Below are 16,302 nucleotides of genomic sequence, written 5' to 3' on the forward strand. Positions count from 1 at the left end.
TCCCCTCTGAAGATGTCTCAGCAGGAGAAAGCTTAGCCTGGAATCCCCTCTGAAGATCTCTCAGCAGGAGAAACCTTAGCCTGGAATCCCCTCTGAAGATCTCTCAGCAGGAGAAACCTTAGCCTGGAATATCATTCTGACTAGTGGTAGTATCAAATCAAAGTTTATTTAGGTAGTATGTACATGTAGATATGGATAAAGTGACTATGCAGATATGATGAACAGAGAGTAGCAGTAGCGTAAAGAGGGGTTGGCAGGACACAATGCCGAATACAACAGGTGTAGACACCTTACAGTGAAATGCTTACTTACAGGCTCAAACCAATAGTGCAAAAACTGTGCTAGGTGAACAATGGGTAAGTAAAGAAATAAAACAACAGTAAAAAGACAGGCTATATACAGTAGAGAGGCTATATACAGTAGAGAGGCTATATACAGTAGAGAGGCTATAAACAGTAGAGAGGCTATGTACTGTAGCGAGGCTATATATTGTAGCGAGGCTATATACTGTAGCGAGGCTATATACTGTAGCGAGGCTATATACTGTAGCGAGGCTATATACTGTAGCGAGGCTATAAACAGTAGCGAGGCTATATACAGTAGAGGGGCTATAAACAGTAGCGAGGCTATAAACAGTAGCGAGGCTATAAACAGTAGCGAGGCTATAAACAGTAGCGAGGCTATACACAGTAGCGAGGCTATAAACAGTAGCGAGGCTATACACAGTAGCGAGGCTATACACAATAGAGAGGCTATATACAGTAGCGAGGCTATATACAGTAGCGAGGCTATAAACAGTAGCGAGGCTATAAACAGTAGCGAGGCTATATACAGTAGCGAGGCTACATACAGACACTGGTTAGTCAGGCTGATTGAGGTAGTATGTACATGTAGATATGGTTAAAGTGACTATGCGTATATGATGAACAGAGAGTAGCAGTAGAGTAAAGAGGGGTTGGTGGGACACAATGCAGAGAGCCTGGTTTTCCAGGCTAGCAGGAACCAGGGCTGCAGGGTAGAGTCCACCAGAATGAAAACAGAGGAGTCCGGTCCAGTAGTTGTTCACACAACCCTGTTGTTGTTTACATAGTCATTATAGTTCCAGAGAAACAACATGTAAACAAACATGGGGTTGTGACTGTGAGAACGTCTGAGTAGCCAGCAGTAGCCATGTGGTTCTCTCTACAGCTGAATCATCTGCCTTTCCTTTTGCCTGGACTAGATTCTCTGGGGTTTTTTCTCTCTCGCTCACTTCTCTCTCTCTCTCGTGTGTGTGTGTGTGTGAGTGTGTGTGTGTGTTATCTGCTTCATTCCTATAAATGCCTGGAGATGCCCTTTTAAGAGAGCTGGCCAGGCCCACTAGGGATGATGTGGTGTGTCATCCATGGTCTCAGGCCACGTATCTTCTTCCAGTCTCGTGGCTCTTTGCTTGTGGCACTGATATCAATGTCTCCATTGTGGGAAGCTATTTTTCTACTATTAGCCGGAGGGGTGCATGTCAGTGGTGCTCATCGCTAAACAATGAGGAGTAGTGTAGAGGTGGGGGGGGGGGGGGGTCCAGATTGCCTTTAGTGCAGTTGGGTTGCACATCTCTGAAGGTTATGTCATTTTAATATGCTTCCTTAATGCCTTTGCAGACTGTACTATTTTGCCCACAAAATGTGTTCGTAGGAAAACGACTGCTGCTGGTTCAGTGTGACAGGGTCGAGGCCTGCTGGTTCAGTGTGACAGGGTCGAGGCCTGCTGGTTCAGTGTGACAGGGTCGAGGCCTGCTGGTTCAGTGTGACAGGGTCGAGGCCTGCTGGTTCAGTACCACTATGTCTTGGCTCGTTTAGTGTGACAGGGTCGAGGCCTGCTGGTTCAGTGTGACAGGGTTGAGGCCTGCTGGTTCAGTGTGACAGGGTCGAGGCCTGCTCGTTCAGTGTGCCAGGGTCGAGGTCTGCTGGTTCAGTGTGACAGGGTCGAGGTCTGCTGGTTCAGTACCACTACGTCTTGGCTCGTTCAGTGTGCCAGGGTCAAGGCCTGCTGGTTCAGTGTGACAGGGTCGAGGCCTGCTGGTTCAGTACCACTATGTCTTGGCTCGTTTAGTGTGACAGGGTCGAGGCCTGCTGGTTCAGTGTGACAGGGTTGAGGCCTGCTGGTTCAGTGTGACAGGGTCGAGGCCTGCTCGTTCAGTGTGCCAGGGTCGAGGTCTGCTGGTTCAGTGTGACAGGGTCGAGGTCTGCTGGTTCAGTACCACTACGTCTTGGCTCGTTCAGTGTGACAGGGTCGAGGCCTGCTGGTTCAGTACCACTACGTCTTGGCTCGTTCAGTGTGACAGGGTCGAGGTCTGCTGGTTCAGTACCACTACGTCTTGGCTCGTTCAGTGTGACAGGGTCGAGGTCTGCTGGTTCAGTACCACTACGTCTTGGCTCGTTCAGTGTGACAGGGTTGAGGCCTGCTGGTTCAGTACCACTACGTCTTGGCTCGTTCAGTGTGACAGGGTCGAGGTCTGCTGGTTCAGTACCACTACGTCTTGGCTCGTTCAGTGTGACAGGGTTGAGGTCTGCTGGTTCAGTACCACTACGTCTTGGCTCGTTCAGTGTGACAGGGTCGAGGCCTGCTGGTTCAGTGTGACAGGGTCGAGGCCTGCTGGTTCAGTGTGACAGGGTTGAGGCCTGCTGGTTCAGTACCACTACGTCTTGGCTCGTTCAGTGTGACAGGGTCTAGGCCTGCTGGTTCAGTACCACTACGTCTTGGCTCGTTCAGTGTGACAGGGTCGAGGCCTGCTGGTTCAGTGTGACAGGGTCGAGGCCTGCTGGTTCAGTGTGACAGGGTCGAGGCCTGCTGGTTCAGTGTGACAGGGTTGAGGCCTGCTGGTTCAGTACCACTACGTCTTGGCTCGTTCAGTGTGACAGGGTTGAGGCCTGCTGGTTCAGTGTGACAGGGTCGAGGCCTGCTGGTTCAGTACCACTACGTCTTGGCTCGTTCAGTGTGACAGGGTCGAGGCCTGCTGGTTCAGTACCACTACGTCTTGGCTCGTTCAGTGTGACAGGGTTGAGGCCTGCTGGTTCAGTACCACTACGTCTTGGCTCGTTCAGTGTGACAGGGTCGAGGCCTGCTGGTTCAGTACCACTACGTCTTGGCTCGTTCAGTGTGACAGGGTCGAGGCCTGCTGGTTCAGTGTGACAGGGTCGAGGCCTGCTGGTTCAGTGTGACAGGGTTGAGGCCTGCTGGTTCAGTACCACTACGTCTTAGCTCGTTCAGTGTGACAGGGTCTAGGCCTGCTGGTTCAGTACCACTACGTCTTGGCTCGTTCAGTGTGACAGGGTCGAGGCCTGCTGGTTCAGTGTGACAGGGTCGAGGCCTGCTGGTTCAGTGTGACAGGGTCGAGGCCTGCTGGTTCAGTGTGACAGGGTTGAGGCCTGCTGGTTCAGTACCACTACGTCTTGGCTCGTTCAGTGTGACAGGGTTGAGGCCTGCTGGTTCAGTGTGACAGGGTCGAGGCCTGCTGGTTCAGTACCACTACGTCTTGGCTCGTTCAGTGTGACAGGGTCGAGGCCTGCTGGTTCAGTACCACTACGTCTTGGCTCGTTCAGTGTGACAGGGTTGAGGCCTGCTGGTTCAGTACCACTATGTCTTGGCTCGTTCAGTGTGACAGGGTCGAGGCCTGCTGGTTCAGTACCACTACGTCTTGGCTCGTTCAGTGTGACAGGGTTGAGGCCTGCTGGTTCAGTACCACTACGTCTTGGCTCGTTCAGTGTGACAGGGTTGAGGCCTGCTGGTTCAGTACCACTACGTCTTGGCTCGTTCAGTGTGACAGGGTTGAGGCCTGCTGGTTCAGTACCACTACGTCTTGGCTCGTTCAGTGTGACAGGGTTGAGGCCTGCTGGTTCAGTACCACTACGTCTTGGCTCGTTCAGTGTGACATGGTCGAGGCCTGCTGGTTCAGTACCACTACGTCTTGGCTCGTTCAGTGTGACAGGGTTGAGGCCTGCTGGTTCAGTACCACTATGTGCAGTTGTAGGCTCCGACAAAGTTCTGTCAGTGTCAGATGTTTTGGGCCTTTATCATGTAGTGTGGCTTGTGTTAAGAGACGGTCCCGGTGATTGATAAAGGTGAAATAAAATATATATATATATATATATATAATATTATTATATACGTTTTATTATTATATATTATATAAGTTTTTCTGACCTAGATGCATACTTTCAGTTTTTCCGAAGTCATTTCATTCACTCATAAGCATAGAGTGAGGCTAGCACTGCTGGTGCTGATACAGGTGCAGATCAAACCCACCACTGTGGTTAATGTAGCCCAGGTCTGCTGGTGCTGATACAGGTGCAGATCAAACACACCACTGTGGTTAATGTAGCCCAGGTCTGCTGGTGCTGATACAGGTGTAGATCAAACCCACCGCTGTGGTTAATGTAGCCCAGGTCTGCTGGTGCTGATACAGGTGTAGATCAAACACACCGCTGTGGTTAATGTAGCCCAGGTCTGCTGGTGCTGATACAGGTGTAGATCAAACACACCACTGTGGTTAATGTAGCCCAGGTCTGCTGGTGCTGATACAGGTGTAGATCAAACCCACCGCTGTGGTTAATGTAGCCCAGGTCTGCTGGTGCTGATACAGGTGTAGATCAAACCCACCACTGTGGTTAATGTAGCCCAGGTCTGCTGATGCTGATACAGGTGTATATCAAACCCACCACTGTGGTTAATGTAGCCCAGGTCTGCTGGTGCTGATACAGGTGTAGATCAAACACACCGCTGTGGTTAATGTAGCCCAGGTCTGCTGGTGCTGATACAGGTGTAGATCAAACCCACCGCTGTGGTTAATGTAGCCCAGGTCTGCTGGTGCTGATACAGGTGTAGATCAAACACACCGCTGTGGTTAATGTAGCCCAGGTCTGCTGGTGCTGATACAGGTGTAGATCAAACACACCGCTGTGGTTAATGTAGCCCAGGTCTGCTGGTGCTGATACAGGTGCAGATCAAACACACCACTGTGGTTAATGTAGCCCAGGTCTGCTGGTGCTGATACAGGTGTAGATCAAACCCACCGCTGTGGTTAATGTAGCCCAGGTCTGCTGGTGCTGATACAGGTGCAGATCAAACACACCACTGTGGTTAATGTAGCCCAGGTCTGCTGGTGCTGATACAGGTGTAGATCAAACCCACCGCTGTGGTTAATGTAGCCCAGGTCTGCTGGTGCTGATACAGGTGCAGATCAAACCCACCACTGTGGTTAATGTAGCCCAGGTCTGCTGGTGCTGATACAGGTGCAGATCAAACACACCACTGTGGTTAATGTAGCCCAGGTCTGCTGGTGCTGATACAGGTGTAGATCAAACCCACCGCTGTGGTTAATGTAGCCCAGGTCTGCTGGTGCTGATACAGGTGTAGATCAAACCCACCACTGTGGTTAATGTAGCCCAGGTCTGCTGGTGCTGATACAGGTGCAGATCAAACCCACCACTGTGGTTAATGTAGCCCAGGTCTGCTGGTGCTGATACAGGTGCAGATCAAACACACCACTGTGGTTAATGTAGCCCAGGTCTGCTGGTGCTGATACAGGTGCAGATCAAACACACCACTGTGGTTAATGTAGCCCAGGTCTGCTGGTGCTGATACAGGTGTAGATCAAACACACCGCTGTGGTTAATGTAGCCCAGGTCTGCTGATGTCGCCTCTCAAGCCAATCGCAGAATATGACGACAGAAGCAAATCTGACAATCTGGCCAGGTTGACATTAAGATTTTAATTCGTTAACATCACACAGTGTGACGTGATAATTGTAAAAGACTGAATCCAACGTAAAGTCTGCAGAGGTCTTGTTGTTGAACACTTCTCCATATAGCCATGTTGTCAGTTTCAAAATCGTCATTGAAACTAATATGGGTAATTTTCAGTTCATGAAATACTTTTCAGACTCCTCATATCCTTCCTTTATTGACTGAACATTGTGCTAGATGGCATCTTCCCCCAACCCTGAAACAACAATGTCAAACTGATCCAGCTGAGGGTCAAGTGTCTCTGGGTAGGACAGTTTCAGCATCCCAACCATCACTGGAATGGAACACTGGAATGGAACACTGGAATGGAACACTGGAATGGAACACTGGAATGGAACACTGGAATGCGGTGGTTTAGAGGACAGGTGGCGGTATCATGTTGTTATCTCAAGGACAGGGTCAGCTGTTCTGACTACCGCAGTGTCCCGCTGGCTTACAGAGAGCTGGAGAGGAGAGATGGGCCTCCACTTCTGCTCTCTGTTCCTATCAGAGGGTGTTGAAGTCATCAAGAGGTGGGCTGAGAGATACTTTAGTAGAGAGAGGGGGATGTAGAGAGATTTTATGAGATAGAAGGGTGCTGCTTTAGAGAGATGGAGAGAGAGGGGATGTAGAGACAGGATGGCTGTGGGTTGGGTCTCTTTCGTGTCAGGTCTTCCTGTTGACCACATTGACAGGAAGATAGAGGCCTCTGCAGCTGAAACTGTCACCTCTCTCTCGTTGACTGGTAACTAATGCAAATCACATGTATATGGACTGGGCTAGTCTATTACGAATGCCAATCACATATATATGGACTGAGCTAATCTATAACAAATGCAAATCACATGTATATGGACTGGGCTAGTCTATTACGAATGCCAATCACATATATATGGACTGGGCTAGTCTATAACTAATGTAAATCACATATGGACTGGGCTAATCTATAACAGGGATGGGGAACTGGCGGGGCCCCCCTTTTGAAGGCCCTCGGACACAGTCAATTGAAGTTAATTCATTAGGCCCTCATCTATGGATTTCACATGACTGAGCAGGGGTGCAGCCATGGGTGGGCCTTGGAGGGCATAGGCCCCTCCACTGGGGAGCCAGGCCCAGCCAATCAGAATGAGTTTCCCTCAAAAATGTAGTTTTATTACAGACAGAAATATTCCTCAGACCCGAAAACTGCACCATTTTTAAAGTGGCATTTTATTGTCCCCCAGCACAAGGTGCACCTGTGTAATGATCATGCTGTTTAATCAGCTTCTTGATATGCCACACCTGTCAGGTGGATGGATTATCTTGGCAAAGGAGAAATGCTCACTAACACGGCATGTAAACACATTTGCACACAAAAATTGAGAGAAAAATTAGACATTTTTTTGTGTGCAAATAGACCATTTCTGGGATTTTTTTTATTTCACCTCATGAAACATGGGACCAACACTTTACATGTTGCGTTTATATTTATAAAATATATATATATTTTTTATAGCAACACAAGACACCTGTCTGATTTACACCTGTTTGAGTGGACTAATCCATTGCCTGTCTGGGTGGACTAGTCCATTGTCTCTGTGGGTGGACTAGTCCATTGCCTGTCTAGGTGGACTAGTCCATTGCCTGTCTGGGTGGACTAGTCCATTGCCTGTCTGGGTGGACTAGTCCATTGTCTGTCTGAGTGGACTAGTCCGTTGCCTGTCTGGGTGGACTAGTCCATTGCAGAGGGGATGGCACACCACTATCACCAGTAGTACATTTAGCCTACCGTTAATTCCCATCATTTCTAATCTACAATGTTTGTTTGGTTACGGTAATGCATTCAATATATTATTACTGCTGTCTTGTCATTGTAGAAGTGGACACATTGTTTGTAGAGTGTTCAACCTAGGCTACACTTGTACACCATTTACGAGTTGTCAATTTATTCATTGTCTTTTGTTTGGAGTGCTCCTGTCAATCTTGAGTAAGGACGCGCACCTAGCCTGTTTGAAAAATATTCCCAGCTCTCTTTCGATTACCACTCAGCATAAAAGGGGGAAAAATGTCATGCTCTGATCCAGTGGAAACGTCATAAAATAGGCCTACCTGATTACTTCTTATCCCTTGCGCAAAATAATTAAATAATCTGTCTGTAAACAATTGTTGAAAAAATTACTTGTGCCATGCACAAAGTAGATGTCCTAACCGACTTGGCAAAACTATAGTTTGTTCACAAGAAATTTGTGGAGTGGTTGGTAAACAAGTTTTAGTGACTTCAACCTAAGTGTATGTAAACTTCCGACTTCTACTGTATGTATGGAAAAATACACGTTTAAAAAATGTTGACCAATCAAAAGAACAGACGACTTTCAGTCGACCAAGATTTTGTTTAGCCGGGGACATCCCTAGATTGGATGATGGTTGTCATCTGTCTGCTGTACCAGGAAGTATTTCTGGATCAATGTGATTGTTTCCCTTGTGGTTTTATAGCTCATGTACTTTGCAAGTTATTTCAATACATCCTGTTATTTCTGTGCAAAGACAATATTATGTGTCTGCAGTCGCACAGCTTGCTTTAAGGACTGTGGTGAAAGCCCACTGGGTAAAAACTGGTTGAATCAACATTGTTTCCATGTCATTAATATATATTGTGATGACATTGAATCAAAGTGGAAAACTGTTTAGATTTGTAAGAAGTCATCAACTTCAGGGAATTTCATATTTTTTTTCACCAAACTTTTAACCTTAATCCAATGACATGGTGACATTTCACGTTGAATTCATGTTAGTTGACAACTCAACCAGATGTTGAACTGACGTCTGTACCCAGTTGGAGAGGTGTGTGTGTGTGTGTGTGTGTGTGTGTGTTCCCATGTCTCTGAAGGTTTGTTGTGGTCCAGCCTGGTTATGTGTATAGCATCTGTAAGCCTACTGTTTGTGTGGAAGTATTGAATGGATTGTGTGTATTCTCTCCATCAGGGGTGAAGCTGTAGAAGAATAACTGAAGAGAGAGAGATAAGATGCCTCCTCCCCCGCCACCCCCTGCCCCTCCCCCACCCCCAACCTTCGCTGTGGTAAGCACGCCAAAGACGTCCTAGTTATATTGAAACTACTGATATGAGTTAACATGACGATGGAACATTCATTCAATTTAGATGTAATCTTAGACGAAGACAGCATCACCTTCTGTCAGATAACCTCTCATCACCTTCTGTCAGATAACCTCTCATCACCTTCTGTCAGATAACCTCTCAACCCCCTTCTGTCAGATAACTTCTCATCACCTTCTGTCAGATAACCTCTCAACCCCCTTCTGTCAGATAACCTCTCAACCCCCTTCTGTCAGATAACCTCTCAACCCCCTTCTGTCAGATAACCTCTCAACCCCCTTCTGTCAGATAACCTCTCACCCCCTTCTGTCATGAGTGATTGCAGGGAAATTTCTTAGGTCAGTGCAGTTTTGACCTTGTTCAATAGCGCCACCTTGTGGTAGTGAAAGGAAGCGTTTCCAGCATGGCAATGTGATTGTGGAAGTTGTCGTTCTAGGTAATACTATATAATTTCCTATATGACTTAACTGGCTCCTTTGTTTGTGTTTTATGTTGTCAACATTCGCAGGCAAATACACAGAAGCCATCACTCAGCAAGAACGAAGCACAAGGAAGAAACGCCTTACTGTCTGATATCGGAAAAGGTGCTCGCCTGAAGAAGGCCGTGACCAATGACAGGAGTCAACCCGTCATTGACAGTGAGTAAAGGGTTCTCTGATGCTGTGTATTCTCAAGGCTTTACTCAGAATGTACTCCTCCTCAGTCTAACCATTAGGACATACGGAAGCTACTTGAAACCTACAAAAGGCCTTCTGCAGATAATTAGATTTCAAAGGCTATGGCCTTGTGCCGGAGGAAAAGAGATTGAATACCTTTCTTCACAGAACCCAAAGGTGGAGGAGGAGGAGGAGGAGGTGGCGGAGGAGGAGGAGGAGGAGGAGGAGGAGGTGGCGGCGGCGGAGGAGGAGGACCAGTACTAGGAGGTCTCTTTGCAGGAGGCATGCCCAAGCTTCGGTCCTCAGGAGGGAACAGTAACGGTAATGATCCATGTTTATAATAAGAGGTTACAATGTACTGCAGCAGCCTCTAGAGGTTACAATGTACTGCAGCAGCCTCTAGAGGTTACAATGTACTGCAGCAGCCTCTAGAGATTACAATGTACTGCAGCAGCCTCTAGAGGTTACAATGTACTGCAGCAGCCTCTAGAGATTACAATGTACTGCAGCAGCCTCTAGAGGTTACAATGTACTGCATCAGCCTCTAGAGGATACAATGTACTGCAGCAGCCTCTAGAGGTTACAATGTACTGCAGCAGCCTCTAGAGGTTACAATGTACTGCAGCAGCCTCTAGAGGTTACAATGTACTGCAGCAGCCTCTAGAGGTTACAATGTACTGCAGCAGCCTCTAGAGATTACAATGTACTGCAGCAGCCTCTAGAGGTTACAATGTACTGCAGCAGCCTCAAGAGGTTACAATGTACTGCAGCAGCCTCTAGAGGTTACAATGTACTGCAGCAGCCTCTAGAGATTACAATGTACTGCAGCAGCCTCTAGAGGTTACAATGTACTGCAGCAGCCTCTAGAGGTTACAATGTACTGCAGCAGCCTCTAGAGGTTACAATGTACTGCAGCATCCTCTAGAGGTTACAATGTACTGCAGCAGCCTCTAGAGGTTACAATGTACTGCAGCAGCCTCTAGAGGTTACAATGTACTGCAGCAGCCTCTAGAGGTTACAATGTACTGCAGCAGCCTCTAGAGGTTACAATGTACTGCAGCAGCCTCTAGAGGTTACAATGTACTGCAGCAGCCTCTAGAGATTACAATGTACTGCAGCAGCCTCTAGAGGTTACAATGTACTGCAGCAGCCTCTAGAGGTTACAATGTACTGCAGCAGCCTCTAGAGGTTACAATGTACTGCAGCAGCCTCTAGAGATTACAATGTACTGCAGCAGCCTCTAGAGGTTACAATGTACTGCAGCAGCCTCTAGAGGTTACAATGTACTGCAGCAGCCTCTAGAGGTTACAATGTACTGCAGCAGCCTCTAGAGGTTACAATGTACTGCAGCAGCCTCTAGAGGCTACAATGTACTGCAGCAGCCTCTAGAGATTACAATGTACTGCAGCATCCTCTAGAGATTACAATGTACTGCATCAGCCTCTAGAGATTACAATGTACTGCAGCATCCTCTAGAGATTACAATGCACTACAGCAGCCTCTAGAGGTTACAATGTACTGCAGCAGCCTCTAGAGATTACAATGCACTACAGCAGCCTCTAGAGGTTGTATTAATATGGTTTGTAAGCGGTGTTTGAGATAAGCCATGATAACTATCTTGAACAAGTGTAATGTGTTGCTGCCATATGTAAACTGTACTGCGCCACCTTGTTCTACACGAGGGGAGGTCCTCAAGACAAGTCAATTACAGGTCTGTCAGAGTTGACCAAAGTGCCAAGGTTTATTACATAACAAAACAATAATACAATGCATGACCCCAGAGACACACTGGCTCGGAGGGGGTCGGCAGGGGTGTGTGTGTGTCCCCCCCCCCCCCCCAAAAAAAGTAACTCAGTCCAACTTTAAACGTACTCTTGAAAGTTGTAATCGTGGGAATGCACAAGGCACAATTTCAAAATGAGGTAGTGCATCATCAGTTGCTCTCGTCATCTTAGTGTTGCAGACCTTGGGGAGTGAAGTTCCCCAGTGCTGGACGAGTGAAGGAGTTTGGGAACCCCTGGTATAGAAGACATACATTATGGATAGATAGCAGCAGGGCAAGAAGTAATGCCTTGCATGTAAACACTTTACATTAAGTATATTCACACTCTTTGGTAAGATAACACTGGTGACTAAACACTCTTTGTAAGATAACACTGGTGACTAAACACTCTTTGTAAGATAACACTGGTGACTAAACACTCTTTGTAAGATAACACTGGTGACTAAACACTCTTTGTAAGATAACACTGGTGACTAAACACTCTTTGTAAGATAACACTGGTGACTAAACACTCTTTGTAAGATAACACTGGTGACTAAACACTCTTTGTAAGATAACACTGGTGACTAAACACTCTTTGTAAGATAACACTGGTGACTAAACACTCTTTGTAAGATAACACTGGTGACCAAACACTCTTTGTAAGATAACACTGGTGACTAAACACTCTTTGTAAGATGATGACACCCTGGTGATATTAGTATGCGAAAACACGCATGTAAATTCGTACGACTTGCCTTTGCTCTCTAACCCAATAGTTCCCTTCTAAAACCAGCCTGCCCCGGAGGACTCTGCAGAAAGGGCGACGGAACATATAAACAAACATATAACGAAGAATATTAAACTAGTCCGCTTGCTAGGGGCAATCCCAAATCTTTTGCCCGAATAGCAGCTCATTTGCGGACGAGACAAACCAAACGTTTGACAACTTGCCACAAGCACAGCCCACGTGCGTCGTCCATGGCAGAAACACTGGCTCGCTAATCGAGAGTTGCGGCTCGCTAACTTATACCCCAATTCTCCCCTGGTCTCACAGTCACACCAGCCACTAGGTGACACGGGCTACATATATTTCTGTAATGCATAGAGGGCACTAGTTGGTTGGTTGTTTTTAACCATAGCCCCATGTAAGACAAAATGATGTTAGACAAAGTGTGTGATGTTTGAAACCCTTATGCTTCCACAGGAGGCCCTAGGCCCCCCATGGTACCTCCAGGAGGCCGTTCCTCAGGCCCCAGACCGTTTGGTGGTGGGGGCCCCTCCGCTGGCCCTCCACGGTTCTCAGGGGCCCCAGCCTTTCCCCGGAGCAGCGCCCCCGACCTCCCCAGGGGACGGGCAGGCCCCCCGCGACCAGAGACCCCTGGCGGACCCCCTCCCCCAATCCCCAACACCCCACGGCCCAACCAGAACTTCCAGAGCCGAGGGACCCCACCTGTTCCAGGAGGAGCCCGGATCCCCAGCTCAGCCCCAGCACCTCCACCCCCCAACCTTGCAGGCAGACACCAAGGCTTGCCCCCTCCCCCTGGCCCTATAGGGGCCCCGTCTGGGCCAAAACCCTCCTTTGGGGCCCCTCCGGTTCCCAGTAGTGGACGTCCCCCTCTACCCCCAGCCCCCCACCCTGGCAGACCCTCAGAGGACCCCTGGCCCCCACCCCCACCCCTGGGGGGCCACCGGTCCTCCATATCCAAAGATGGACCACCGCCACCATCTTTCAACTCCAAGCCCCCCAGCTCGTCTTCCTCTCGGCCCTCCATCGGCGGTGGTGGAGCTCCCCCTCTCCCTCCTGGCAGACCGGGCCCTCCACTGTTGCCCCCAACGCCTGCGGGAGGAGACGAACACACCCCCAGACTACCACAGAGGAACATTTCACTCAACTCGCCGGCGCCGCCACCTGGCCGGTCAGGACCACTGCCACCCCCTCCCAGTGAGAGGCCGCCCCCTCTGGGTAAAAACCCCCCAGGACGGACGGGTAAGGATGCTGCTTCCTTCAGCCTCCCTTCAGGTCATATAATGATGACCACTGTCTCTTTTTGGGTTAGCTTAGCAACTAGAAACATAGTTAACCTTTCTGTGGTCAGTTTGGTCAGACATCAGTACACCGTGTATGTGTTTTGAGACTGGATGGAATGTAGTTTGTAGCTATGATGTGACCTATAGCGATGATATGATGTGACCTATAGCGATGATATGATGTGACCTATAGTGATGATATGATGTGACCTATAGCGATGCTATTATATAGAACTAGTGTTGTATTGAACTCTGTGGTGTAACCTCTTCTCCCACCAGGCCCGCTCCCTCCCCCTCCCTCCTCAGGTCCACGTGGAGGCAGTATAAGGTCATCTCCTGTCCCCCCACCTCCTAACCGCCCGGGAGCAGAGCCCCCCCGTGGGGGACAACGGCCCCCGCTCCCACCAGACCGACCGGGAATAGGAGGCCCTCCTCCCCCCATGGGCAACGGCTTCCAGAACTCCCATCACCAACACATTGGTGAGTGTAAACAGAAGGAATTCATATGATGAGTAATCCTGCTTGAGACCTTACTCCCTGATGTGCCCTTAGCTCCCATTGCTAATGACTTGGCTTCAGCTCAGTGGGCTAACAGTTTTGTGGTGCAGAGAAGACCCGGGTTTTGAACCCATATAGGTCTTTAATTGACCTAGCTGAGAGTTGTGTTTCTCTCTCTGTCAGATGAGTGGGAGGCCCGGTTCCAGTTCCACCCTGTCTCAGACCTCCCTGTCCCAGAGCCTTACGTGTCCTGTCAGAAGACATACCCCAGCAAGTTGTCCAAGACTGACGGCAGAGGTAGGAACCAAGGGCTTTCCTCCCAGACCTGGGTCAAATGCACGTCAAATACTTTGAAATTCTTGCGCTGTGCTTTAAAAAATAGCAACGCTAAATCAAGTGTCTTCTATATGTATTGATTTGTCCCAAATCTGTTTCCTCCTGAAAGTTTCCAGCCTTCAGAGTATCTTCCTGTCCTTGACAGCCTGCTTGACATGTCCAACTTATTTTCCTCTTTCCTGTCCAGGTTCAGATAAAAAGTCCAGGGGTGCCCCCCCACTACCCCCTATCCCCAGGTGAAGCGCTCGTTTTTGGGATGTCTCCTCTCCCCTCCTTCCCTTCCCTCCCCTCCCCTCCTCTCCCTCCCTCCCTTCCCTCCCCTCCTCTCCCTCAGAGTACATGGATGTAAGTATGTCACTCCCACTGCCTCTGTCCATGAGGCTTATATAGCACCTCCATGGAAGGACCATATTTGCAGTGGGACTCACGCAACCATGTGTTTCTGCCTGGAGTTGACAGAATATTCTCATTTAACGAACAGCACTCCAAACCAACCAAAGTCGCAACAGAGGCTCGTTTTATAGGCTATGCATTTGGTTTTGCTCCACTATGTAGTGTTGAAACTGTATACTTTTGTTTTCATTTTTCACTGTGCCTTTTTTGTTTTTCAATTCCCGGATTGTTATGAAGGATCTTTATGAGATTTGAAGGAAACAGTCGTGTCGGATGCTGTGCCTGTCTTCGCCAAAGAGCAACCGAACTATAGCATATCAGTTACATTATTCTAACCATCGAAGGGTACTTCTCCATACAGTTCATGTGCAGTTCACGGCCATGTCTTGACCTTTGTTTCTACACGGTAGAGACAAAATGGACGCTTGTGTGTTACAGTATGTGTTGATTGAACTTTAGGTGAAAATTGAATGTTTTTCTTTATGTCTTGAAAGAAAAAAGAACGTCACTCGTGACAGTTGTTAGTTTAATTTTGTATGATTTGAGTTGTTGGGACGGATTATTTTGTTTTTATTTTCTAAAGTTATCTATTTGACTATTTTTCTTCTACACAGTTACAGTATTATCTTCTGCTTCTGTACTACAGCTCTGGGACGTCTCCGCTACTTGATATTAACATCAAGCTTGTCTCAGAACCACGTGCAGAGAGACAATCTAATATTTGACCCCTGAAAGTAAATCATTCACATGTATTAAAATGTTACATACATGATCCTGAAGTTATGATATGAATGAGCTTTGCTCCTAGAATTTGCAAGTGTTTAATGTATGCAAGGAGGATGTGAATATGGATCAAAATATGCTGGCTGTAGGCTGATGTGTGAGAGAAAAGTGCTATGTTTGGCCTCATTGTTTTCTCTGTTCTGTAAAGACGATAATATGCATTTCTGAATAGAGAATGGGGGTGAATGGCAGGAGCACGTGTGTTTGACCAAAGACAATCGGCTGCACTAGGACGTAGTCTCTTCCCACAGAGGCGGTGTCTCAGATACAACTTGCATTGGAGACTACCTAGGACCAAGCAGACAGAAACATCCAGCAGAAATGGAACGTTTTAAAAAGAGGACCAGTAAAGTTGTGTGTTAGTTCCTGCTCAGGTGACAGACATAATGAATGACGGTCCTCATGGGGACATTTTTCTTTCAGTCTTCTTTCAGAATGTATTCTGTCTCTTGTTCCCTAGTTATCTCTGTTAACCCAGAAGTCAAATATAGCGTAGTTGGGTCAGCTACACGCAGAAACTGCCCACGGGAGATTAGTTCCCTAGTTATCTCTGTTAACCCAGAAGTCAAATACAGCGTAGTTGGGTCAGCTACACGCAGAAACTGCCCACGGGAGATTAGTTCCCTATGACATTTACAATGGTACTGCAGAGTGCTTTATGCACTTTGGCTTCAAGGGAACTTATATATGATTATTCTTTTTGATGAATTCAACTGCTTTTGTTTCTGCCTTTGAGTGTATTTTCTTCCTGATGCTTTTCAATGTAGAACAAAGCAAACTATTTCCAAATGGATTTTCTAAATAAAGCAAATAAAGTTGGAGTTGAGACTTCTTGTGTTCTCCGTACAATATAAAATGAAGTTAGTTGCTTCACTAACACTCTCAAACTACACTATTTTAGAATCGAATCCATTTTTTTTTAGGGGGATATGCAGCGAGTGGAGTATTCTAGGTTTGTATCTATTTTAAAGGTGTCTAGTCTTAGCTAATTC

At 47.6% G+C, this 16,302-nt stretch overlaps 1 protein-coding gene across 3 annotated transcripts in view; it reads left to right on the plus strand.

Moving 5' to 3' along the window:
* The window catches only part of LOC139402717 (WAS/WASL-interacting protein family member 1-like), a 31,822-nt gene extending 15,691 nt beyond the window's left edge, over positions 1-16,131 (plus strand). For all 3 annotated transcript variants that reach the window (XM_071146617.1, XM_071146615.1, XM_071146616.1), the window contains exons 2-8: positions 8,721-8,815; positions 9,360-9,489; positions 9,676-9,828; positions 12,477-13,259; positions 13,580-13,780; positions 13,982-14,095; positions 14,322-16,131. In XM_071146617.1, the coding sequence (XP_071002718.1) occupies positions 8,762-8,815; positions 9,360-9,489; positions 9,676-9,828; positions 12,477-13,259; positions 13,580-13,780; positions 13,982-14,095; positions 14,322-14,374 (1,488 nt within the window). In that variant the 5' untranslated portion in view covers positions 8,721-8,761 and the 3' untranslated portion in view covers positions 14,375-16,131. The remainder of the gene's footprint in view (positions 1-8,720; positions 8,816-9,359; positions 9,490-9,675; positions 9,829-12,476; positions 13,260-13,579; positions 13,781-13,981; positions 14,096-14,321) is intronic.
* The last annotated feature ends 171 nt before the right edge of the window (positions 16,132-16,302 follow it).

Source organism: Oncorhynchus clarkii, unplaced genomic scaffold (assembly GCF_045791955.1).
Source record: "Oncorhynchus clarkii lewisi isolate Uvic-CL-2024 unplaced genomic scaffold, UVic_Ocla_1.0 unplaced_contig_9311_pilon_pilon, whole genome shotgun sequence".
In the NCBI taxonomy this organism is placed as follows: domain Eukaryota; kingdom Metazoa; phylum Chordata; class Actinopteri; order Salmoniformes; family Salmonidae; genus Oncorhynchus; species Oncorhynchus clarkii.